This window comes from Tauraco erythrolophus, chromosome 6 (assembly GCF_009769465.1).
Source record: "Tauraco erythrolophus isolate bTauEry1 chromosome 6, bTauEry1.pri, whole genome shotgun sequence".
In the NCBI taxonomy this organism is placed as follows: domain Eukaryota; kingdom Metazoa; phylum Chordata; class Aves; order Musophagiformes; family Musophagidae; genus Tauraco; species Tauraco erythrolophus.
The window spans coordinates 28,069,948-28,096,686 of record NC_141470.1 but is presented as its reverse complement, the minus strand read 5'-3'; the positions used below and the strand labels follow the sequence as shown (position 1 = coordinate 28,096,686).

The 26,739-nt window shown below is 44.1% G+C and overlaps 1 protein-coding gene across 5 annotated transcripts; it reads right to left on the bottom strand.

Moving 5' to 3' along the window:
• Positions 1 to 1,752: 1,752 nt before the first annotated feature.
• On the bottom strand, positions 1,753 to 26,595 carry DEAF1 (DEAF1 transcription factor). Of its 5 annotated transcripts, none has more exons than XM_086613019.1 (13): positions 26,307 to 26,595; positions 25,161 to 25,258; positions 24,628 to 24,757; positions 23,631 to 23,777; positions 22,654 to 22,793; positions 21,854 to 21,919; positions 20,816 to 20,942; positions 18,830 to 18,958; positions 17,915 to 18,043; positions 13,195 to 13,445; positions 5,824 to 5,889; positions 3,938 to 4,027; positions 1,753 to 2,361 (listed from the first exon to the last, which is right to left on the bottom strand). In XM_086613019.1, the coding sequence occupies exons 1-13, from the start codon at positions 26,593 to 26,595 to the stop codon at positions 2,257 to 2,259; spliced, it is 1,767 nt and encodes a 588-aa protein (XP_086469145.1). In that variant the 3' UTR covers positions 1,753 to 2,256. The 5 variants fall into 5 exon arrangements, with proteins under 5 accessions (XP_086469145.1, XP_086469148.1, XP_086469147.1 ...); XM_086613022.1 differs by lacking the exon at positions 5,824 to 5,889 and having other exon boundaries at positions 26,307 to 26,472; positions 26,524 to 26,595; XM_086613021.1 differs by lacking the exon at positions 5,824 to 5,889.
• Positions 26,596 to 26,739: the final 144 nt, after the last annotated feature.

Below are 26,739 nucleotides of genomic sequence, written 5' to 3'. Positions count from 1 at the left end.
TGCCACTTCAGAGCCAACCTTCACTGCATACTAATGCGAGATGCTGCTGTCTTGCCCTTATTTATCTGAGGAGTGACTCGATCCACAGGTTCACTAGACTGCCACTTGGCAGCCTTCCCTGGGAACAGCACCTCTGCTCGCAGACAGCAGCGCTCGGGGGGTCAGACTGAAGCAGCAGCACTGTTTGCTGCCCTCCTTCCCCGGGCCAGCCCCACCGCAGCAGCCGGCAGCTGAACCCCCAGCTCACCGGTCTGGTGCGCACACAGACCCCCCACTGTGGCACCACCGTGCTTCGTGCCTGCTGGGGAGCGCTGCCGAGGCAGGTCGTGGAAAACAAACGAGCGGTGTAGCCCAGCGCCAGCGCGAGGCGTTCAACATTCTGCGCTGTTCCACTTAGAACGTTCATGGGCAACAGACGGAGGCAAGAAACCCTGCAATAATCTGTATTACTGCCAGCTCAATTAAGACCGTCTTTTCAATTAACTAATTGTCTTTAAGCTGTAGAAAACAGGCAATCATCATTTAACTGTGTGAAAAGAAACTATTGCAAATACTGAAGTGTTACTCTGGGAAGCAGGAGCATGTGTTTTGCTACAGGAATCTAAGGAATGGCTTGTTCTTTCCTTCCCAGGAGTTTTACACAGGTAACTTCTGTTCTCATCCTCCTTGAGTTCATGCTTGGCTTTCCATTAGAGAATGGTTTCCTTCAGAGGAGGCCGGCAGGCTGCTGCCTTACCTTGGCTGCCGCCAGTTCCTCACCCTCGATGCTGCAGGCAAATCCTGCTGAGGGCACTTCTGAGGAGAGATCTCAGCAGTGCAGCAAATGCTGTAAGAGATGATAAACCAGCTTCCATCTCCTTGTAATGCAAGGAGCGCAACGTCACAAGACCTTTAAGATTCATGGAGGAAGGAATGGACTTGTTAGAAACCACTAGTGTCAGACTTCAGTATTTTCCATCATGTTTTTCTCTACTATTATTTTCCTGCAACTCTGGATAGAATTTTCTCCTTTTGACAGCATTTATGATGCTGGGTTGGGTCGCTGTGATTCAGAGGTGACCCCTCTTGGAATATATGCTAAACAATAACCCTCCTTGTCCACTAACACTAAATTGGAGTGAATAACCACGCAGCACCAGTAACCCCTCACAGTTGTTATGCCTGAGGAGATAAAAATCACTGGAGAGGGAGAGGTGTGCATGTCTGGTGAGACTCCTCCAGCCTGGGGCATTAATCTTCAAACACCAATAAGGGAGCCTGATTAACCTAAATTATTAAAGAAATACATTAATAATTCAATTATTTTCTTGTAGTGCACGAAGCAAATAACTTCCTAATGCTCACCACTTCTTTGATTAGTAGCTACTAAACGGCAGTGACAGGACAGCACTCTATTAATACACCCTCGCTTCGGGTTTGATCGGATCTGATTTGGCCAGACGGCTGCTATGAGCTACGGCCGAGGTGTGCAGCAGGATGAGACCATGCTTCCCTGCTGCACAAACACGTCCCAGCCGGCCGCCGATGGAGATGGAGAGTAAAGACGCGCACGTGTACCCGCAGCTGCCTTGTAGCTGCAGTCACTTCCTGCGCTTATTAGTACGTTAAAGTGCTGCCACGGGAATTAAACAGTACTGCTGGGCACGCTCATGCTTTCACCACGTTTTATTTAACAACATGTTATTTTTCACTTATATTCAAGTGCAGAAGCTCCAATGTGTTCCAAATTTGCCCAGCACAGAGGGAACACAGGGAAAAAAAAAAAGTCCTTCCGATGGCAAACTAAGAACTTGTACTGACTTTTTCAAGGCAATTAAATAAACCAATGAAGGTTCGTTTCTATTTCAAACAAGAGGTAGGGAGGCACAGGGAGAAGGAAACACTGGCAAATCTCATTGCAGCACCTGCTTTAGATCCATCTCAAGAGAGATGATGAGATCGCTCTAATCCACATGGTGGAGGTTCCAGTCTGGCAAAGTCAAAGCTTCCTTAAGCTGGAGGTGGCTTCCAGCTGCCCAGCTGCAGTAAGGTGGGGTTGTTTTTCTTCCAGATGAGGTTTTCACAGTCTCTGTATTATTCAAAATTTTGGAAAAGGATTGGGAGTAGGCAAATCCTGTCACAGTATCCAAAAGTCTTTCAAAAACAAGTTTGCTAGTGAGAAGCATGTGATTTGTAAAGGACAGACCATTCACGCCAGGTTGCCGATCCAGCCGGCTGCACCACGTTGTCTGTGAATGGTTAAAGAGGTAGGTGTGCTCAGACGGTGACTTTCTCCATTACGCTGTCCGTGACGTGCACCTCATCGGCTTGCACCGTCACTGTGGCTGACTGGCCGCAGATGTGCTGGTGGTCCTTCCAGTCCTGCGAGGGAAGAGCAGATGGAAAGGCCATGAAGAGGAAGGGCTCTTGGAAAGCATGCAGCCTGCAAAAGCACACCAGGCCCCAACACACGCCCTATTTCCCCAGCAGAGATGGGCTACAGCAGGTCTCTAGCGCTCGGTCAGGCAAGACTCAACAACAGACAGGAAAGGAACCACACACCACGTCAATGCTAACACAAACTAAGCAGAATGCTGACTTCTCAACCCAAAAACCAATCCAGGACATCAACGTCAGTTAGGTCGTGGAAAATTTTGCTAAAACAGAGTCAGAACCTTGACTTAAACCCTCTCCTGAAAGATAGCTCACTATGAGCTAGTGCTGTGGAGGACAGCACCATACAAGGGGTCTTAATTCAGTAAAGGCAAAGGAGAGGAACACAATTCCTCCCCAGACTGACTGACTTGAACTTCTAGTCTGAACCAACACAAGCCTCCCCTAAGTCGCTCAACCCAGAGGTCATACATCATAGATCACAAACATAGAGGGAATCTCAAGGACTCCGTTACTGACAAGCACTTCAAAGTCTCCCACGCTATTACAGCGCAGAGCACCAGCGACACACATGGGCTCATGTCCCCTTAGAAGTGACAAGCTGTCTAGGAGGTGGACAAAAGGTGACTACTCGGTGCCATTTCCCAGTGCATTTTGTACTGAGAGGACAAGAGGGTGGCATTGCCACCCACAAGGCGCCTGAGGAGGCGGCAGGTAGACAGTGCAAGTTTTCTGCAAGCAGCATATCTTCATTCTTTGGAATTTCTAATCTTTCTGCTACACAGACAGGGAACCTGGCCACCATTACACTTTGTTACAGGCAAAAGGAAACAATCAGAATTCTTGAGCTACTCAGTACACCCAGCCTCAGGTGATGAAGACTGAACTTGGGACAGCCTGCAGAACTGTAACCCTGCCCAAACTAAATTATCCTTTCCTGTAAAGCAGGGTGCCAAGGATCTTTTTAACAAACCTGTGTGAAACATGAAGCACAGCAGCTTCCTCCACCGTACTTCCTCATACCTGTTTCCACCTCCCATGTTAAAAATCTTATGGTTTGTCCAACTGTATCATCTGTAGCATCACAAATAATGCAAAGAAGAAGAGAACTATGTCCGCAGTGACACAGCACGAGCACAAGTACTGGGGAGTGTTCAGTTTACCAAGAAGCAGCAGGGAAGGGTGTAAAAGTGCTCCCAACTAACTGGTCCCCACAGCTCACACGAGGTGTCCACACCCTCGTTTCTGGTGTTACTCTGATTTTCACACCACCTTTGAGAAGGCATGTGCAGATCTTGGGACCTTCCCTACCCGTTTGATCCAGGCCCAGACTGTCACACACAGACCTGCCCTGTTACCACGGTCATGCCTGGAGTTCCAACTGGCGGGGTAGGTTTGGGACACTGGGGCTGCTCACCCCTGCAAATCTTGTGCTCTGGCTTGTGCCCTGGTCTTCTCACCACACTTACGCCCATCAGGTATCAGGCAGAGCTGTCTGGCTCTCCCCAAGGTCACATAGCCCTCTCCAGACAACTGAATCTGCAACTCACAAACAAGCTTATACCTTCCGCTGGCAGAAAGTGGAGCAGTAGTTGACTTTATGGCATCCCGTGCACTCGTTTGTTGCCTCACGACCGCAGTTGACACAGGACTGCTGTGAAAACAGACAGCAAAGCGACAACGTCAGAGATAACAACAACAGGGAGATCACCACAGTGTAATACAGGTGCTGTAATATGACGTGATGCATATAACAGGTAAAGCCCGTTTCCCAGTATATCCTCAGCACACGAACACAAAACAAACAGGCCCAGTGCCTTCTGGATACGCTTTCAGAGATCCGCTCTCCTTGCCGTGTTAGAAGGGATCACTTTGGAAAATGAAATGTACATCTGTTTTCCTTTCTGGAGGGCAAGAAGCCCTTCAAAACCATGGGTGAGACACTGAGTGGTCACAGACATCTGTCCCCAATACCATAGAGATGCCTCCTTCCACACAGGTCATGTATCCATCAGCCACAGCCAGGACACTGCAGGCTTCAGCAGGAGTCTGTCTTAACCAAGGGCAGATGTGTTCCAAAGAGCAGCATACAGTCTGTGCACAGGCCATTGATACCCAAGGTCTGAGTTTATCTCAAATTTAAAGTTTTAAAGGCAGATCTGGTTGCTGGTTTTGTTGGGTTTACAATCCCGCATATATCTGAGAGAGGGTCTGAGGAAGGACAACAGGAGTATGAATAAGGATGGGACGCTTCAGTTTAACCTCTCCATTTTTTTGAGAGGAAAAAGGAATCTGCTCCTCTGGGCCAAGCAGGCTTGTTCCTTTGCCAGCCAGCAGCACAACTACATAAGCAGTGTCCCAACAGAAGAGTAAAATTAAAGAAGGCTGTAACAAGAGCAAGGACTTGAACCTAGAAATAAGGTGAGATAGGATACATGGGATGAAAAATCATGCCTGTTTTTTAAAGCATGTTTTTGTTTCTATCACTTTAATCTTTTATCAGTGACATCAATTAACATAACCTGCATATTTAAGTGGAAATATCATTGAACTACCACAAAAATAAGCACTTCATAGAGCATTCTATTTCCAACTCATTAAATTACTGACAAATCATTAGCACATCTGAGCATCAGTGTGAGGCCGTGACAGGAAGCGTTTCTCGGCTGTGAAAGTATCACAGGCATCTTTATCTCCACCAGCTCCTTCTCTCTTTTGAGCACAACCAACCTAACAATCAGCATCCTGATTAACACCGAGTTTATTGCACCATCTGCTCACATCTTGCAAACGTACCTACAGTTAATAGTTGGTGTGACTGAACTGTGTTTGTATTCCTGATGCACAGTTGGGGATTCAGGCCACCAAAAAGGGGATTAAAGCTGCTCTTTGGGACTTGCAAAGCCTGTCCCAAAGGGATACTTGAGTGAGGCTGTTCATAACCTGTACAGTGTTGGAAATTGTTGAAAATACACAGTGCGTGCAGTTGTACCTGGAGATCTTAGAAAGGCGACTGAATGATACAGCTGTAAGGGCTTATATCATGGGTCCTGAACTAACTCAGCTCGTACTCCCACTCTGAAAGCCAGAGGGAATTAAGCAGTTTTGAAAAACAGCTCACAGGACAAAAAGGAAGAGTTTCCTTCCTGTCACACTTCAGTGACAGCCATCCATTGGAGCTGCAACACCACTACTCAGAGGTGTGCGAGATTGACTAACCTGGCCAGCTGATGATACAGGATTGTGAAAACCTGGAAGGTTTGGGAAAGGGGACACACTTTGCTAGAGCAGAGCATTAGTCCTGCTAGGGAAAGCTCGGGTCTCTGCCAGAAGACAAGGCCAGACACAGAACACACGACTTCTGTAGCAATGATAAAAACCTGCATCTTTAAATGGAACAAAAGAAAGAACAAAAGACTCTTCATAATATATGAGACATCCCCAGCTTACCTTGATGATGATTTCTGTTTTCCCATCCACATCTTCTGTTTGTTGAAATAACTGGTTCTGATATTGCTGCAAAGGAGAGTACACCAGACTCGTCATTTCACAGCCAGAGTATGATGTGAGGGGTTGAAAAGGGTGCTCTGTATGGAGGGTCCTGACACTTGAGCTCCTTCTGGCAAGCCCAAAACTGCAGTTGCAAAAGGACAGAGGGGAGAGGGGACCCTCACTCCTCCTTTCTAAGAGAGGGACACAGTGACCTTACATGGAGACAGATGAAGAAGCCTGTGGGAAAACGGCCTGAGGTGACAAACTGCCAGTTAAATATAGCACTTCCTCAGATCCCATTCTCCCCACTCCATCCAGCCAAGCACTCCTTAAAACGGCCACAAGGGAACTGCATCCACACCCACAGAAGAACCTATGAAGTTAGCAAAGGAAATACGAAGAAAATGCCAAGGTAATAGGGCCAAATTTTGGGTCAAGTCCAGTGATGCTAATCCACTAACAGGGAAAAGAGTCTGAAGAGATGGCAGAGCCCAACAGAATGGATTAGGGAAAAAAAAAAACCAGACAAAATTAACACATTCAAGGCTTTAGAAACAGCATCAACCATCACTATTATGCCTCCATTTAATAAAAGCATAAAAGAGCTTTCAAACAGTTTTTGAATTAAGCAGTCCTCTGGAGGTGACTTTCAAAGCACACTTCAGGTGTGTGCCAGACTGACTCCAAACCAGTTCAAGTCCAGCCGGGTGCTGCTCCACCTACTGCCTTGCCAACGCTGCTGAGAGACGAGTCATAAACCAAAGGAATTCAAAACTGATCTGAATTTGGTTATGTGCTAACTCTGATTTAAATTTATTTGGAACAGCTAAAAAGTAAGAAAAAAACTGAACCCTCACCTTCAGGCAAAGCAGGTTTATCCAGGAGTGACTATGACCCAACGTACAAGGAGATTAAAGGCTTATAAGTGTCACTTATAAGTGTCTCTATGACCTGACATCACAGTATTTATTCTGCCGTGAAATCACAACCTTGAAAACCTTTATATTACTGTGACACAAATTCAAATTAAAAAACTCTAGAGAGATGGAGGAGGCAGCAGGGAAACCTCTGGCTGTACACTGCAAGGGGTGTGACTGGATTCTGCCATTATTTGACAAATAGGCAAGACCAGGCTAATTAGCAAGACAGGACACATGCACAGCATCGCCGACGCTTCCAGTACTCCGTAGGCAAAGCGTGCATCATGTGTATGGACATTTCAAAATCGTGTCCAAGGCATAAGCATTCTTGTGAAGATGGGGAACATGTCGGCAAGCTTGAGACATGGCCTCTGGCCTAAAAAATCAGTCCTGCTATGTCTCAGGAAGAAAATGATCTTGATTCTTGAGAGAATCATTAACATCAGTGAGCATCAGCCGTGGACAAGCTGGGATTCAACGCTTCATGCCACAGCCTCTGCCACCTTGCAGACAGGCAGAGAACTGGGCTGGAAGGAAACTGCAGATTCTTCAGGGAAGGTTAAAACAAGCTTTCCACTATTAAGTGAAAGACAAATGACCCATGTTAAGAGTACTGGACTAGAAAAACGGCATAATGTTTCTAAATTTCTTTTCAGTGAAGTAATTGGTAACACAGATACCAAAGCATGCAGTCAGAGGGCATTTCAACCCAGCTTGAAAACCTTTGCACGTGTAATCCCAGCTAGTACTGTCCCCTCTGCAACAGCCCATGCAGAGACAGTGACAGAGCTGAACCAGTGAATTCCAGTTCTGTGAAAGTACTGCAGCTCCAAAATTAAAACCCTTCCCACCATCAGACTCCACTTCATCCTCTGCAAGTGTGGCTAACCCTGTTCTCCAGGGAGATTGCCAATGAGAAAGAAGACATCAAGAGGAAATCCAGCCAACATCATCCTTGTCTGAGCCACCGCAGCTCCTCCACCTCCGCTCTCAGCCCCCAAAACCTGTTGATGGAAACCACACACTTAACCCCTTTCTGTCTCCTTTATATCTATCCACACAGTGAGTCCTCTGGTTCTGCACAGGCCATGGTGTGAAGAATTCACACCATGCAGAAACGATGGAGAAGGAAAGATGTACTAAGAGAGAGGATCAAGCCAGACACATCCAGATCTCTCACAAAAACAGCTCCAGAAAATTGATAACCTCCAACTCTTAACTGTTTTCACTGCTGCTTTGGAGTACGTAAGCCATTATTTGCTTACGAGAGCTACATTTCTTAAATGTCCAACCCTTTTTAGGTTAATTTCATACTCTATAGCCCTGAATTGTTTTAATCTTTCTAAAAAAGAATTTAGATGCTCCAGCTGTTAGCTGATTTAATCTTCCACCTTGTTTTCAAGTGGGCTGGGCTTCAAAGGCATCACTGCATTACACAAAGGTGGCTATTTCAATTAAAATACTTGTCAGACTTTTACACTGATTCTTTTAAATTTATACAGAAAAACTGTTTAACACATTGCCTGAATATCTTTGTTATCTTCCAGAAATGTCTTCTGGCACAGCCTTTGGTGAGTTCACGTATTCTCCCCCTCCAAAAGTTTATCTGATAGAACGATGGCTTAATGCACACTCAAAAAAATTACATTGCCAAAGCACACAGACCTCTGTGCCAAGTACTGTCTTTAATCCATTCCTTTTGGGTCAGTCCTGCAAGTTGTCAAATCCCTCTTGCAAGAGACATTGAGCCTTTGTTGCGCTACTCGCTCTCTTCCTAAATGTTTTTCCGTAAATCAAAAAATGCAGTAAATCCAACATTCAGATAGTAACCAAAGGATCAGACTCAGTCACAAGCTGATTAATAATGACAGTGGAGAACTTTTTCTTGACAGCTGCATGAAGCTCTGGCAGAGCAGTTGTATTTAGCAAAATGCTGCAATTCAGAAAAAGCTTACCAATATTTTGATTTTTTCATTTTTTACAATAAGCATGATGTATTTTAGAAGTTCATATAAAACCGAGCTGGAGAGTTTATGGTTTGCTTTTCTATCAGAATGTCATTCCCCAAGACTTCTAGGTAATGTAAATGTAACTTATATTTGATGTTTGCCAATATAAAGCAGGTTGAGCACCAGCTGCGTTTGTGCCTGTTATTTACACACAGAAAGCACAAGGCTTATGGTGTCATCATTTCTTAACAGAACTAACGTGTCTGGAACTTAGTCTGTGAGGGCTCTGCTTATTAATTAAGGAGTTCTCATCATCAACAGGCATGTCAAATACTGCAGATGGCATACACAACAGGAAAGGTATTTTTAACCACTTTCTTAGGCTCTAGAACAATTCTGTTTCAAAAGACATTACTGCAAAAGAGATACTTTCAGAAATGCTGGAGTTGTAGATTTGGGGTTTACAAATTGCCCTGATTTCTAAGACTTAAAAGGTTAACACTTTTTTACTCAGAGATCCTAACACTTTGCAAAGTAGTAAGCGAGCCCCATGTGAAGGAAGCGTTATCTTTATTTCAGAGAGCTATCTTTATTTCAGAGAGCAGGCTCTGAGGCCCAGAGAGGCCAAGGACGTACCCAGGGGCATCTAAATAACTTGTGGCAAGGATGGAAACAAAATTTGGAAGAGATCCTCAGTCTTGAAATTTGCCCAGCAAACCACAATCCTTAAACAAATTTACCGAAATTAAAAAGGAAAAAGATAGCAACAGAGTGCATGTTGAGGACTTCCAAATTACAAAATTATATGCAAGAAAAACTGTTGATGAAGCCTTAGCTCCAGCACTTGGAATCTGACCTACAGTTTCTTCAGAACAGCTAAGGATGTCACCAGACCCCGACACAGGGCATCAGATGACTGTAATCATATAGTAGGGAGGCAGAGTGAAAAGAACCCTCATGTCAGACATGAGAGATGAGTAGAAGGCAAGTGTATTTTTCTGTATTTTCTATAACAGCCTATGAAGACAGGAATTTATATTCCACCACTGTACAGCCTGATGCCTAAACACTTGGCACTTCCCAGTTCAGCCCCGCTGTTGCTTTCGAGGACTCTGTCTAGGTATCACCATGTGTTTAGAACTGCAATTAGGGATCAAATCCTCCTGCAAAATTCAGATTAGACATGCCATCTTAAGAAAGAAACATGACTGTAGATGCTTCTAATTTCTGCTGCACTTAACATTTTTTTATGTTTTTCCCTTGCTACATTTAGCTGATTCTCCTTCCTGCCATAATTCCTCTCTGATGTTGGCATTTCCACCTTCAAAAAGACATAAACGAGAAGAATAATGTATTCCTAAGACTACACTGAATAATCCTAGACAATATCATTAGCAAGTGTGACTAGAATGAAACAGTGATGTCATGTCCATTCTTTGACTTCACAGATAAGAACATAAGCTTACAGGCAGCACAAACGCCTCCCTGCTCAAAGAAAACTCGGCATAGAAGTCTGCCTTTCACAGTTCAGGCTCTGCAAGTCCCACAAGCACTCACCACTGTTCAGTATACAGTGCAATTTCTGGTATTTAAAGGCAACTCAATCAAACTGCTGCTATATGGGAGCAGATTGGCTCATTTGTGATGTTTAATGAACTCCAAAGCTCATTAAATAATAAGTATAATAAGCGAAACACAGCATAGTGAGTGATTTGCAACATACAACAAAGCATATAAGCTGTGATTAAAAATTCTTAATGCTTAACCTACTGCTCTCTAGGAAGACCGAAACAAAACTAGCACACAAGTAAGTTTTCCTACACATTTGCTGCTCTTGTCACCTCTTCTCTACTCTGCTGAACCTTGGGGCCACTTCGGACTTGCTCTGAAGGGCAGGGAAAGACAGTGCTGTCCCAAGCGCTCTGTCTCACTCTTCTGTTGGAAGGCAGAGGCCATCTCCCTCTTTCGCAGGGATGATGGATACGGCCAGGGATACGGACAGTTGCAAGATCAAAAGTGCTTGAACTCAACATCCTCAAGAGCTGGGACACTGAACTGGAGGAATAGCTCTGCACTGCCATGAATACTAAAGATACCTATTATTTACAGTCAGGGCAATGAAGTTTGTCTGTCCCGTTGGGAACCAGCCTGCTCCCATGAGATTTCTTTAACCCTGCTATGTATTAAGTCACTCTTCCAGCAAGAGCTGAGTCTACAGCTCTATTACAACCTAATCTGTGTACAGCCTTTGCTCTGCAGCCCTGATATGAGACACAGTCTTCCACTTCTAAATACCTAGGAACACACCACTGCACTGAAATTCTGCCAACTGGTGGGTCTCCTACAGAGAAGCATCCACACTGCTGCATTCACCATCTTTGCTTGTGCAAACGGAGGAGGTGGCGAGAAGGTTCCTCCCGTTCATTAGCCCTTGGAGGTTCTGTCGGTGTAACAAACACAGAGTAGTGGTGAAGCACCTATTTCCTTTGTATTAAATTGGTCCAGCAAAAATCAACAACCACCAAGACAGGAAAACACCTCTTTGTTCCTCTCATACACCTTAACTGTCAAAAAAAGCAGTTGGACCACACACATACTCAAGGTGGGAAAGAGACTTGCATTACAAATCAGGGAAACATTGATGAAACTAGAAGAGCACCTTCAACCAACACAAAAGCAGACAGCCAATTATTTGACATTTATTGTAATTACTTCCAGTGCCAGCTCTGTACCCAGAAACCCAGAGTTTTTTTCAAATATGGAATTCACTGTAAGGAATTCAGAAATAGCTACTTGCGGTATCATCCAGATGGTTCCAGAAGCTAGCACACAGCCGCAAGCTTAAGAATTGCTCTTTGGATATTAAAAAAACAGCACCATGAGCAGCTGTTCTTACCAAAACACAAAACTGTTGAGGTACCCATTACACAATAAGAACAGTAACACACACAAGTTGTATAATTGGGCGTTCAACAGTTACTGGGAAAGGGACTTCCTCTGGAAAAAAACATGTGCTCATCCTTGCCTTATAAAGTCAGCACTTTAATCAATACACAGGAGTGATTTTAATTCCCATTCCTGGGGCAAGAAGAAACTATAAGTACGCTGAAGCGAGTTGGATGTGGATCAGAGAGTGAGGGAAATGGACTCTGAACAACCATTCCAGAAAATGCTGTAAGGATAAGTAGAAGGGAAGACAGCACATAAACTGGAAAAAGAGCAGAGAGCGAAGTTAAACAAAGTCAGATATTAATCTCTAAACTGTGTCAAAGCTGCCGATTTTTTGGTATTCCATGCTCTACATAGCTTTTCAGCAGCAGATGGCCCAGACCTGGACAGCAGCAGGAATACCCATTCTGCCCAGGTGAAAGGCAGGGAAGAATTAAGACTCTCAACGTATCACACACCTGCACATCAAGGATGCAGCGTACAGAAGAGTTTAGGAGAGACAACGTGGCAAAGAATATCAAAGACGCTGCAAGGACTGTCATAGGGGTTCTCAGTTCTCAGCAAAGTCTTCCCACACACATTTCTTCAAGGTCTCTTGCTGCACACTCGTGCCTATGAATTCAGTGGAAAGCTGACGTTAGCAATAACGCCGATGGCAACAGCAGATAGCATGGTGTACAGGAAGGGAGTTCATCAGCTACCGACAGTGACACCAGTTTCACAGTACATTGCCCCCCACCTCTCTCCCTCAAGTCCACAGCAGCAGCTGTGGATCTAGGGGAGAAGGGGAAAGCATTCAGCAGTGCATGGAGTCAGATTCAGGGTGCATGCATGAGCTGGTGTTAAGAAGAATCCAGGGTCCCTACCATGCATCAATTAAAGAGAAGAAAAGCAGGGAGAACAGGGCAGTCCTTGTAGATAATCCCTTACAGAGGAGAGAAGGGCCACTGGGTACAAGTCAATACTCCTGTAATGCCAGCCGGCCTTGCAGTCTTACCACAGGACTCATGCGACATCAGCTTTGCTTACACAGTGCTCAGCAAGGCACCTCTACATTTCACTGCTTATCTTCCCCTAAACTACAGCTCACTGTTCTTTTTATCCCTCTGCCTCTTCAGGCCACTGAAAGCCTCTCTGATAGCCCCACTCACTTGCCATAAAGAAAGCAGCTGAACATTCACCATCTTTCCTGTATCAGGATCCAGTGCCCACATCTCATAAATTTAAGGATGGCTGATGGGACAGCTCAGGACTCATAACACCAAGCAGTTTGTATTACTAGCCTGCTCCCCACAGCTATTGGAATCCCACAGCACTCTAGTCCTTTCCCCACGATACAAATAACTCAGAAAGATTTCTTGTGGTAATACTGCTCTCAAGACATTGAGAAACAATTCTTAAGGGCTACGACTGTTACAGCCAGTGACAACCACGGAGGTGCTACTCTGTTCATCACTCGGCCAAAAAAGATGCCCTTGGCTGAGTCTTCTCACCTGCTCTGGCATAATTACCTCTTTCCTCTCCACATCAGCTTGAATTTTTGCTTGTGTGACAGCAGCCTCACGGAAGGAGGAGCTGGCCTGTTTGGCCTGTTCGATGAGAGTCTTCAGCTGCTGGGCGGTGTTGAGCAACGAATTGACCATCTCTTCCAAGTAGAGCCAGCTCCGCTGCTCCGTCACTTCTAGCCCATTCACCACCGAAGGGCATATGGCTTTGGTGGGGGTCGTAGGGGGCACTGCCAGGGCAGGGAGTGAGGTTAACACTGAATATGAAGAAAGAAAAAGAAAATATATAGAATTAGAGAATTTCATTTCCATAACGTGGGCTTTTTTGTGTGGGTTTTTTTTTTTTGTGTGTGTGTGTTGTTTAGTTGCTCTTTTAAAAAAATATGGTCTGCAAAAAATTCCAGTCTGGCTAAGTTTTTTCTAAAGAGACCTACCTTCTGTGACCCAAAGTGCACAGAATCGGTCTGTGCAGAACAAGCCCTTTGGGGCACTCTCAAACCCAAAGGACAGAAGAACATGTACTCCTGACCCTATTGTTTCCTCTGGGAAGGAATTAACACCTCCTAGCCCAGCTGCACAATTAAGCAGTGAAAGTAGCATTCCGAGGGACTCCTCTGCCGCTATCATCACAAGGTTCCATCCAATGTTTCCCTTAACTATAGCTAACTAAGGTTATAAGAAGTCATTCAGTGACCCTAAACGTCAAGTCTTCTGAAATATTCTGATGTCACTATAGACACGTCAATCCTGAGGTTGCAAAACTACAAAAACCAGGCACCAGTCCACACCACGCTCCTCTATATTTCCTCAATTCTCATCTTAACCATAACCCTGGCCCAAGACTGGAACAGAACCAAGACAGTTATCACCACCTCAAAATTACATGTATTACAAACATCCACTTTCCAAAACCACCAGTTGGGAAGCCCTTTATAAAAACTCTCAATAATTGTAATTTCTTTGGACCCCTTCATCCTAGATCCTATCCATGAAACAAACTACGGCCATAAAAATACACGTGCCACACTGAAGCACCAAAGATTTTAGTAAAAGGTGTTCACAGTTGTCCATATCTGTGTCAAATATCCTGGGTACTCTGAACAGCAATGCTCATTGCAGCTCTGAAACTTCCCCTTGCCTAATCCCAAAGGTGAGAGTAAATGTATACAGTCCAGATGGAAATTTTAGCTTCAGACACTAACATCTCCTAACATTTGCTTTACATTGACTGTGTTGGACAGTTTTCAAGAAAGAAATTTCTTGTCTATGGCCCTTTCCTCCAGAACCCTAACTAAAATTCCTCACTCTTGTGTAAACTAGAATGCTACAGGTATGAAACAAAATACAAAAGCACAGAAGCCCAGCAATACTCCAAGGGACGTTAAGAAAAAAATCCCACCAGTTATTGAGATGCTGAAGCCTTCACTTTTTCATAACCTAATCATAACTTTAACAGCAAGTGCAGTTTGTAGGAAGCCACCAGAACAAAACTAAACTCCTACCCTGGCAATCTAATCGCACTTTCCTTGAACTTACCTCCAACTCCCTCAATTATCGGGGCTCCGCAGTCCTCCCTTTCTCAAAGCCTGTTTTAGAAAATTCTAAAGTCCTAGAAACATCTGTCTTATCCTCACCTTTGCAAATGTTTCAAAAAAACAGCAGTTACTGTGTCACTAAAACATCTCCTTTTCACAAACTAGGCTTGCATGTACGCTGGAAGACCAGCATGAGGAAATTAAATCCAGTAACCCAACAATACACAGCATAAGCTCACCTCAGGCAACATTTCCAGGAACAAATGTTATCTGGATTTACTGGCCTTACTTTTCCAAAATTTAACAATAAACACTCACCATCTGCCATAAAATTAAGTCCAAGACGTTCACATCTAGCAACAGCTGGCCTCTAAATTCTCACTACACTGTTTACTAGAAAAGAGAGAGCACCACCAACTTTGAGGCTGTGCAGTCTTATTACCCCAAATACTAATAGTTTATTTCAGGATTTTTCCTCACATTTTTAGGTAGGGGTTTCACACAATTCAGCATACAGAAAAAGCAGTAAGTACTGCAGGCTGAGAAATCACATTCCTTCCTGGATAGTTCTGCATTTTCAAGGGAAGAGCTGTTAGTATTCCAGGCACCAAAAGACAATCAACTTCCTTGATTTTAAAATAGTGAGTGACACATTCATATAATAAACACAAGACCACTCTAACTGATGGATGCTATGGTCCTCAACACAGCCGGGAAACTGACTTCAGAAGCACTGAGACATTTCAATCCTGTTTGCATGCCACCAGGGTCTGCTTTTGTTTTAGAAGCACTACTCTCAACACCTCTAGCACTACTGCCAGGCAGCTGATAACGCACAATGTCCTTGAGCATCTGCAGCACAAACAGAGAGTGAGTGCCCTGCAGACAGCTGCCACTGCTGGGCAGCGACCATTGTTTTAATTAAAATTTGAGCCAGGTTCTTTTCTCTGAAACCAGAGTTGAGAAATTCACTAAGCGGGAAGTTCCTGAACAAAATGTGGAGGCTGAAGTGTCTTGAAGGCACTTTATTCTCATTTACTTTATTATCAGTCTCCCATCACAATCCATTTTGGATGTTATTTCAGATATTGGCATGCAGGTCTGTCTAAGGTGGCACCAAAAAGAAAGGCAGAAACAAGCCTAAAAACCTCTCTCACTGAAGGACAGGGATGCAGAATAGCAAACTGTACAGCCTAGTTAAAAATATAGAACAGGAGACCCTCACCCCCCACCCCCCCCTTCAGGAAAAAAAAAATCTTCTTGACTACATTTCAAACGGTACTTAAAATTCAACTGAAGAAACTGTCCTGAAGAAAACAACTGTAAATACTGTCCTGGACAGCAACAAGCCAACGCACCTTCCTGTACCAGGCTGCAATTCCAGCCGTTCCACTCACAATGAAAGTCTCTTTACTAAAGCATCTGTAGACAAACAAGACTGCTTGCAAGACTGCACTGAACAGAGGGTATCTTCCAAGACAGCAACTAATTAAGTGTATTAACACTTTAAATGCTTTTCAAGTCATATCTGGTAGCTTCCATGCAGGCAGCAAAAGCTCAGAGAATCCAGCACGGATTTGGAGAGAGAGAAGAAGTCTCAAAACCACGGTTCTGCGGGTCACGGTGTGTTAGATGGGTGACCTGTTCTGACAGACAGCATTGCAAATTCACCCAAGAGGCCAACGGACATTTTATGCTCAGCCAGCAGCTCTTAATTAAAACAGTAATTTCAATTCATTTGCACATGATTGGCGTAGAACTATTTGCACTTAGATATGAGCAAGAGATAACCTGGTCTTTTATCAGTAGCTGTTTGCAGAAGAGCCTTTCATGCTGCTACATTTCCAGCACAATATTTATCCCAGCATGTCATTTGATAACTTATCTAATGGGAATTACTTCCCATTCCTCATTTTGGCATAAGCATATCAGCCTAGAGAAAGTATTCACTGGTGAAAAAAAAAAGAAATCAATGTTTAATTAGTAACATCAAGACCTGACTAAGACTTAAAACCAACAAGATTTCATTCTGGACAAAGCAGGAATGCACTGTGCGGCTCCTAATAAGTACATAAAAGGTCATACAAAGGGAAGAACAGAGGCTTTAAAAAAGAAAGACTTCAGACTGCACAAAGGAATACAACATGTTTACATGATCTTTTCTTGAATTCTGAGAGAACAGCAGCGGGGATCAAAACCTGCCTGTCTTACAGCTCCTCTGTGTCAGGGAGATGCGCAGGTATCAGAGTAACTTCACAGAACCATAGAAATCAGAGAAGTAAAAGGCCTGTGAATCGCCTAATCCATCAGCCAGTCAGTGGCAGACTATTCCCTGCTGTATCTCTTGTCCAGACTCGATAAAAACACATAAAGCAAAACCAACGTGCCAAGTTTGCAATTCTAATTTCTTCAACGCTTCCAGTTTCTATCAGTAAAGGCAACACTCAAATAGCATTGTAGTTCACTTAATTTATCAGTGAGCTCTACAAAGGAAAGGTCATTAAGTTTACATAATATAATTACATTTGAAGAGATACTTGATAATCAGTTTAACCCATCATCGAACACTAAAGAGCCCATTTGCATTTGTCATTTTCATATCATCTTTTCTTTTTTCACTCCAGTCTACTTGACCAGAGCAGGGCAGGTTCTCACTGCACTTGTTAACCAGTACCTATCATTCCAGCACAAACATCAGCATTAAGGGATGGAAAAATGACACTGGATGAGAGACCAGCATAGCAAACTCACCCAAAACTGCGTCCAGGATGTATCAGTGGAGTCATGAAGAGATGTGAGAATGTTTAGCAAAGCTTCTGTGACATAATTTTAAAGGGGATGGTCTCTTCAGATCAAATACCAAATAAATGTTTAGCCACAGTGCCCAAGTGGTGACAAAAGCCTTGAAGCAAAAGCCTTAGGAAAGGCAAGGGACTGCAACGTGATTTAGGAAGCAGGATCACAACAGTCTACTCTTGTAGAAACCAACAGATCAAAGCTCTCAATAATAGAGTGCAAAACTTTCCACAGAGTGGAAAATCTGTGTGTCCAAATCTTAGTAACTGCAAAACTCATAAGCGAAACAAAGCAGTTTGGGTTTTTTGCCTCAGTCTTTACCTTTGCTGAGAAAGAACATTAGAGAGTAGATTCAAGCACTGCTAACTGTCTCATACAACTGACACAAAACATACCAATTTTGGGATGAGATGTCGGCAGTGCAGCTTCAGGAAAAGGTGAAATCTGACAGTTGTCCTGGTAACTTGGATAGTGAGGCTCTGGGTGATTGACCCGGCAAGGCTGCTGGACGTTGGTATCTTGAACTGCAGAAGAACAACGGTGTTATGAATCACTGTATAACACAGCTATCAGGCATTTCTTATGCTTCTTTCACCCCTATTCTTTTACATTTTATACAAGTTCCTACACTCCACGATAATTCCAAGGGTTGCAAATGAGAAACACTAGCACGATCTTATGCAGTTAGCAAGCAAGGCAACCTTGCACCCATTTCATCTCTCTCTGTTTTCACTTTTAAAGGCAAAGGTTACTGCTGGCTTCCCTCCCACACACCTATATATTTACAATAATCACAGGACTCCCAAACTCTGGTTCTCAGAGCAGGATAGTTCCCTCAGCAGAGCTCACAACCCCGTGTATGAATCAAACAGACAAGAACTGAAATATATGTCATGCATTTATATTTTGTTTGATTTATTCTGGCATTTTTTCAGCATTTATTCAGCATTTTTCCACTTAGTTTCAACACTCAGCTAGGTTTTTTTTTTTTAATGGTAGTACTTTAGGACGAAGGAGGAGTGAAAAAAATGACAGAGATGACCATAAAACCCCAGAAATCAGCAGAGGTGTACATTAGCAGCTGCAACATCTGGACAAAACTTTTAAACTTCTTTTGTGCAACTGCCAAGATTTCAAGCTGCTGACATCATGTCAAAGGAAGGACAGTGAGTTACATATAGTCTCTCTGTAAGCTCTTGAGAAGTAAATCCTTTGTGCAGCATTCAAAATGCTCTTCCTATAGCAGTGGGCATCGAAACGTTTTCTACTCCTCCTCATGGATGTCTGCAGACATAGACCTGAACTCTTACCAGCGGCTCCAGTGAAAACATCACCCTGGGATGGACTTTCTGAGATAATTGCTGTGGCTTCCACTGTCGATGCACGGTCAAATGTCAGAGCACCGGAAGTAGTGATCTGTCCAGAAGGAGTCACGGTGACTGGAAATATTAGAAGTACTTTCATAATTAACATTCAGCGCAGGGGCCTTGGTTGTTTAGCTGTTGATATCCCTGTTCTGAATCATTCAAAGTCAGAGAGCTCCCAGATCAGTACACAGCCTGCAATAACCCAAGCTTGGATCGCACCTATGACCAATACAATTAGAAACGGGAATAAAAGCCCTGTTTGGCTTTGGAAGGCACTGCTGTCCTCCTGCAGGCCTCTGTTTATTCTCTGTGTGTACGAGGCCAGAACGTTCACTTACAACATAATCCCTCCCAAATCACCACCTTTTCAATTATTACACCAGCAATAACTTAACACCTACCATAAAGGTTCAGCAGGGCCGCAAAACCCATCGGTTTCTGGCTGATCATAATTTATTACAACTTTAGCAAGAGTGGTTCTTACTACTTTAATAAGCATAAAAATCCTGTGGATTACAACTAATCCTGTGACAGTTTGGTTAGCTGGACAACTTTAGCTGCCTATCTACATCTACACAGAGTGATGTAACATGCTTGGACAATGCAAGGCACAAGGCACAAAATCCTTTTGGATGAACACACTTGAGTGGCTCCAATATGTTTAAAACTCTAATTTTTAAACAGGTTTAATTAATCTGGCAACATTAATAGGTAATGGGCTGCTTCTGTGGCACACTGCTCAGTCAGAAGGATCTTTTCACAAACAATAATTCCATTTTAAGACATTGAGGCTACAGATTCATGACTGGTGAAATATCCAGCTGCTACCAAAACAAGCAGCCCTCCTCTCTTCTCAATGCGAGTGTGAGCAAACATGCAAACCTCACATTAATGAACCAATACAGATTAAACCTCTTTGAGGGATTAAAAAAAACCCACTAAACCCAACTCTCCAGAATCCTTGCATATTTCTCTTCCTGCTGTTGCTGATTATCTAATCTTACTTTTGCCTGTTCTTTTTTGGATTTCTGTTGCTTCGTCCTCATTCGCTTTGCAATGTTACTGTCCAGATGATGCTATTGTGATGAGAGCAGGAGGACACATGAATGTGATTGGGAACGTGTGAGCTGGATGAGCTTGCAAATTAATTTCTGTTCTCACACAGATGGTTTGACAATCAAAACAGTAAGTAACAAAGCGTGTCGTGAATGTTACAGAGGCATTTGCAGATGAAAGCATCACTTTCTGCCTCTTTCATTAATGACTTCCAGGCTGCGGATTTCTTCCAGCTGCTTAGAGCCTACTTTTCTATATATTTCAAGAAATAGCATGAATCTTATCCCTTAGCCCCCACCAGTTTCTAAAGTACAAAAATTAAGTTCAGGGGATGGAAAGGGGATTTCTGGCAGAGCAGAGAAGGCCCAGCCTTCCCCTCAACCTAATTTTAACAGAAGGAAATGTCTCAATTGTAATTTGTGGAAAACCTATCTGAAACCCACTACGGATCAAGGTCAGGACTCCACAACTCCCTCTGCACTGCCAGGCTGAGAGAGCAGGTAGAGGGGGGAAATATAATTCAGACCCCTCTCAGAAAAAAATATGCAACCTATTGCTCACTGCAAGAGGACGTTAAGATGCTTAAAACTGAATCTCCTAGAGGTCTAGAGCTGCAATGTCTCCTACTCAATTGCCGTCCCAATGTGGCAACGCTGTGCTAGTTTCTACAAAATAGGAAGTGAAATTCGCTAAAGACACTGAGCCAATTAAACTGTCCAATGAAAAGGAAGTGGGGGAAAAAAAAAAAAAAAAAAAGAGAGACACTTTTCTCCATTGTTCAGTTGCAAGGGGCCACTGGTGGACATAAAATATCTAGTGTGGCAATTCTTCATCAAAGAACGGAAGCAATTTTTACCAGGAAGAAGAACCTACATGTAGTAGCAGCTGTGGCAGGAAGCAGAGTGATGTTTTTGGGGCAGTCCTTCTTCACTGCAGTTGCAGGCATTTCATTTTCTTTTTTTCGCCTTTTATATGGTACAAAGAGTCGTACAGGGCCACTCTAGGCAAAACAAAAAAAAAAAAGAAAAGAAAAAGAATAAAGGGAAAGGAATTAGCTGAGGCATTTCTTCAGGGACTTGGGGTTTACTTCTTGTCTTTCCAGATGCAGCTACAGTCAAGCAGCATGTATTCCCTTGGAATATGTGTGGTTTGCTACAATTGACAAAAAGACTTCTGCTTCTGCAAACCAAAAGAACTCTGTGAAGAAAAGTTACTCTCGGCTCCCTCCAGCTGAAGAGGCACAGATTCAGCCTCCTTCCACTATTATTTCAGGAGCAGAACTAGGCTAATAATTGATTGTTGGCCAAGCTGGTGGAAGAAAAGAGAACGAGAGTGAAGAGAGGACAGGAAGAAGTTAGTTTCAGGTCTGAGAAACAGGCAAGTGATCCAGTTCATAGCAGAAAAGAAACGCAAAATACTACTTCAAGTCAAACTGAAGACTTCTGCTTTCAGGACTTTAGTCTCACTTTTTAAACAAACAAACAACAAAACAAATCCCAAACTAACCAAGCAAGCAAGCAAGCAGTTGAATATGAAACTATGGATCCAACACAGAGTATTACATTACTTCCTTATGAAAACATTTCTTCTGGCTCAAAAAATTATGACATTTGAGTCAAAAATCACAAATAGCATTGACATCTCCAAAAGGCATTTTACATAAACACATAATTTAGAAAAGGAAAAAAAAAAAGGAAAAAAAGCATTAATTATCACCCAGTTTTACTGAGGCTGCTACACAATAGTGCTAGCAGTTCCTTATCTCCTTTCTTTATGAAGCATGGACAAAGCATGCTGCAACCACAGTACTCGTGAACATTTCTAGGACACTCATAATCTGCTCGCAAATGGCTGTGGCAGCTTGACTGATTAATTGTTTTTAAACCACTGGATATGAAACCTACAACTCACCAGAGTCATGTCGTCACAGCAGGCAGCACAAGTACAAGAGGCAGCATGAGGATTTAAAATCCCGTCCTGAAATTAGAAGATTACTAGTTCAGCATGAGTCACCAAAACACCAAAAGCATGACTGCATTCTGCTAAAAGATTCAGACAGTGCCCAGAGAGACGTATCCGTTCCCTCCAAGGGACCCTATGCAATAACGGAGAGGCCATCTCCCCTGCATCATGGTGATGGGGTGAATGGATGGGAGGAGAGTGAAGGAAGAACAAACAACTTTCAAATCAAAAGGCACAGATATGTGGATTTGAGACTGTAACGTTTCTGCCCAACTAGAAATCAACTGTCAACCTAATGGCAATGCCAAACTCTCCATGAGACTCCTGGACACTGCAGGAAATAAAGGACCCAAAGCAATACTCAATAAGTGGCGGAAGTGAAGAACATGTTTGTCAGGCAAACAGAATTAAGCAGATGAGGCTATTGAATTACAGTATCACGCGTGAGAGCTTACTTCTCAGTTTCTGCGATATAGCTCAAGGCTGCACTTCATCCTGCATGAACTGTAACCCCGTTTCAAGTAAAAGCAAGATTTCTATCATGTTATTTGAAAACACATCTAGAAAAATTCCTCTCACTTCACTGATCCTCAACCAAATCCAGATGCTGCTTCCGAGTTGCCCTACGGCACCATCATCCGTAATTCTGCAGAGGCAGCACACATGGCTTGGACTGCAGCGCTGGGCAGACTCTGCCCAGACTCTGCTGGCCCCTTCCAGCAGAAAGGAGGAAGCAAACTTAACCTTACATGAATAAGGCACTGCAGTGGCCTCCCAGCGTAGCGGATGCTCCTCTTCCAGTCTTTGCTGCTGGCTCGTCCCGCCATAGCTTCGAATTCAGTGGGACTGTACCAGTTGTCTCCTTGCTTAATGCACCTACCACGGCCTCCTGAAATAAAACAGAAGAAATAAATTGTTAGTAAAAGTTAAGAATCATTTTGCCACTTCCTTAAAGAAGTAAATACTGAAATTGCTGCAAAAAATAGCAGTTAATCTATAACAATCACCAAATATGCCCATCTGTCATTTCTCATCGCTCTAGGATAACCATGCCCATTTATTATCCTGGCTGTGGCAATGACTGTGCATGTTTTGAGAGCTCCAACTTCGGGCCTCGTCAGTGCATCAAAAGGCTAGAAAAAATTACCCATCCACAAGAAGGGTAAGTCTCTCCTGGATAAACACCATGAATATAAGCCCTTCCTTAATAAGCACTTAAATTTCTAATCCTTCTGGTCGTGAAGCAAACTCTCTAGCCACGAAGAAAGCACTGACCTGTCCAGTCAGGCTTGCCGACACACAATTTCTGCTGCTGCTTCTTCAGCTTTCCCACCGAGATAAATGAGAAGAGGAGGGGCTAAGGCAGCTAGAGAGTCCCATTAGGAGACAAGTTCTCTATTTTCTGTTCCAGCAGGGATTCTGTAGAGCTTTGTGGAAACACAGGTCTACTTCTGAGACAAAATGAATGTTAGAGGAGTCAACCTATTACCGGGGAGACTCACTGCACAGTCACCTGTATCTTCAGAGATTTAAGAAAAAAGTTAAAAAGCCTCTGAAGAAAGAGCAAAAAGGAAGAGAACAGTAATATTAAGAGGGACTAGGCTGGCTAGGAAACTGTCTTTTTTTCCCCTCACAGTCAGCCCTTAAAAGTAGCCCGATTAAAAGAAGAGTGTACCGAGTGAAGAAGGAGCCATCACACTTCCCCATCCAAGAAGGTTTTTGTTACCTGAGCCGAGTCTGTTTTTATACAGAATGCCACTGATATTCCGGCATCTCACTGGGAGCTCGTTCTCATAGACAGACGGGTCCCAGTTATACTTGGTTCCAGTTTTTTCTTGGACGGATGTTAAAGGGGTAGGAGGAGATTGCGGTCCTTTGAAAAAAAAGACAAGAAAGGTGACAGCAACCAAAAGGCACGTTGGCTATACATACCTTCGCATGCTCAGCTTGGCTAGGGCAACTGGGTCAAGCGGTTAACTGAAGCAGGTGACACCTCTCCACAGCAATGCCAGTTACATGGTGCACCACAAAAAATTCCGCTTGAACATTCTGAAAATGACTGAAAATCAAGCAAATTGCATCTTAAGAAAGATGCTCTAACAGCGCATTAAATGCTGAGGTTATAACCTGGAGCATAAGCAGCTGGCTGGATCTTCCTCTTCCCAGAGGCGGATCTTGTAATTTGTTTTAGACCGCTGAAGGTTTGCCCTGCCACCTCCTGGGCAGAAAGGAAACTGCCAAGCACCCGTGAAAAAACCTTCGCCATAAAGACACCAGCTATCGCGACACTTAAATCAGCAAGGGGCATGAATGGAGATAAAACTATATTCAAGGACCCTTTAAAAAGAACCTACGTGCAGAACTCGGAGATTCATTTTTATTATCGATATTAAAACGATCCATCTGCCTTTGGGGGCGGGATGGGTGTAGAAAGGCAAATGACAGCCCAGCAGCAGGGCAAGATTTTTCAAGAAGCTTATTTGCAAGCGTTAGGGCAAAGAATAAGAAAATGAAATATATTTCTGACAGGAAAAAAAAAAGTAAACATTCTTCTACTCCCAAGAAACACAAGAAGTACCATGTGAAGGGGGGGACAAACAATTCTATAAGGCAACTGCATAATATTATGTACATAATGTTTTTTAATCCTAGCAACACAAGTAAAATGGAGAAAAAGCGAGCCCTCTGGAACAATGGCATTTCAAAAATAGATTGCTTTGTACCTGGCGTGAGTGGTGCTGATGACCCCTTCAACCCTGTGGTTTCTACAATGCTGCCGTCTGTGTGAACCACTATGAGAGTGGCTTTTTCAGTATTCAAGCTGTCCCCAATTTGGAGGGCTGTTCTCCCAGACTATAGAAGAAATAAAGAGTTTAAATTGATAAGAGTTAAAATACCAATGTATTTTAGTATTCCCTCAAATCTTCTCAAAGGTATTCTAAAACACCAATCCGTATGGCAGTTATTAGGTTAGTTTTTGAGCTTTCGGCCAACCAAGTTCAAAGGTTCCATGTTCCAGGTCATCAGTTCCATTACAGAACAAGTATATGGGGGTGGAAGGGTAAAAAGACCTCTTCAAGTGATAAAGAAAAAAATGTATGTGCCCCAGCTAATAGTTTTGTATTAAAAGCCTGTATACGGCAATGAAAATGTATCTCTGACCTTACTACAGCTCCATCACAAACCGAGCTCTTCATTTACACTAAGAAAGTACGTGAGACTTTACTAAGGCCCTCAAATGACAGGACAGACTTACCAGCACATGTCCTGAAATTGAAGCTGCATTTGCCACAGATGTAGTGAAAACATTGTCTGCGGAGGCACCAACGTCGGCTACTGTTACTGTGGTGACTTCTGAAACGTAAGAGACATGAAGTTAATATTCTGCTGCATCCAGAGAGCCTGATAAACAGCTAAACATAAAAAAAATGTAATTGCATTTCCTTCTTCCTTCCTATTAAAAATTCATTTTATTTTTCATTACACTTTTAAGTTGTTATAAACACAATCATTCTGATTTTTATTAAGCTTCGAGTTGAACATGCTTTGACCTCTTTGAGACCATAACAGTAGTTACTGCCATGTGATGAACTAAGGGAAAAATGAATATTGCATCTCTACTGAAAAAAACCCAAACTGTGATGCTTTCTATTAAAAGAGGGGTGACTGGCAAACACCAAGATAAACAGAACAACTGACTCTTCCTCTGCCACGTATTAATTTCTAGGGTGCCATCACCTGTGCACTTGGTCCACTTAAAAACTGTTCAAACGTTTCCAAGATGTAGAGTGTATTTATTTGACTGCCTAGCTAAAATCAGAGATTTTTCAGTACCATACATGGGGTAAGAGTGAAAAAACACCACCGAACCTCACTGGGAGATACAAATCCACATATGAACAGCTCTGAAATTTTCTGCCTATCCAGACCTCACCTTCAAAATTCTGCATGTCAGGGCACTTTGTTAATGGGACACAGGGTCAAAGCAATTTTAGATGCACAAAAGCAGCTCTTGTTCATTTTACTTTACGGTATGTAGTGTAAAAGAGCAGAGAGTGTAATTTTCCAAGAGTGTAATTTTCCAAGAGCCTGTGAGGGAGTAAAGCCTCAGCTGGGACCTGCCCTTTCCTCACCGCATCCCCCGAGGTAAATCACTGCATTTGTACGCCGGACAGGCGGGAGCGCTGCAGGGAGAGGGCCGGGGGCAACGGCCGGGGATGCCGGCTGCAGCCCCGCCAGACCTCAGCACCAGAGGCGGCTGCGGGGGCCGAGGGGGCAGCAGGACCAGTGACTACGGGGCAGGAGGCCCGGGGAAGAGTCCGCGAAACCGGAGGGCGCTGCTGCTGAGACTGAGGCGACGGGGCCGAGGGGAGCTGCGCATGCGCACTCCGCCAGCCCTGACCTGCGAAGGCGGCGGCGGCCTCGTCGGCGCTCGGCAGGGGCTCGGCTCCCATCTCGATCTGTTCGGCATCTGCCGCCATCACCGTCACCGCCGTCACCTGCGCCGCCGCCGCCGCCTCTTCCTCCTCCTCGGGCTCCGCCTCCGCGGCGGCCGCTTGCGACGGCTGCTGTTGCTCCTGCTGCTCGGGTCCTTCCGCGGCCGCTGCAGTCGCCGCCACTGCGGCTGCTGCCGCCACTGCCGCCGCCTCCGCTAAGCCCAGCTGCTTCGCCGCCGAGTCGGCGTCCTCCATCCGAGGCGGCCGGCGGGCGAGGGGACCCGAGCCCGCCCGAGCGGGCCCCGACGTCCGCCGCTCCCCCCCCGCCCCGAACGCCGCTGGGGAGGGTTCCGCGGCGGGGAGGGGGCCGCGGAGTGGGGGGGGGGGGGAGCGGTCCTC

Coding starts and splice junctions, on each gene's coding strand:
- DEAF1 (XM_086613019.1), bottom strand. CDS start 26,595: ATGGAGGACGCCGACTCGGCGGCGAAGCAGCTGGGCTTAGCGGAGGCG. Junction 18,044..18,829: donor TGTTTTCACTGGAGCCGCTG/GTAAGAGTTCAG, acceptor GTTCTTCTGCAG/TTCAAGATACCAACGTCCAG. Junction 2,362..3,937: donor CCACTTTCTGCCAGCGGAAG/GTATAAGCTTGT, acceptor CTTCCCTCGCAG/GACTGGAAGGACCACCAGCA.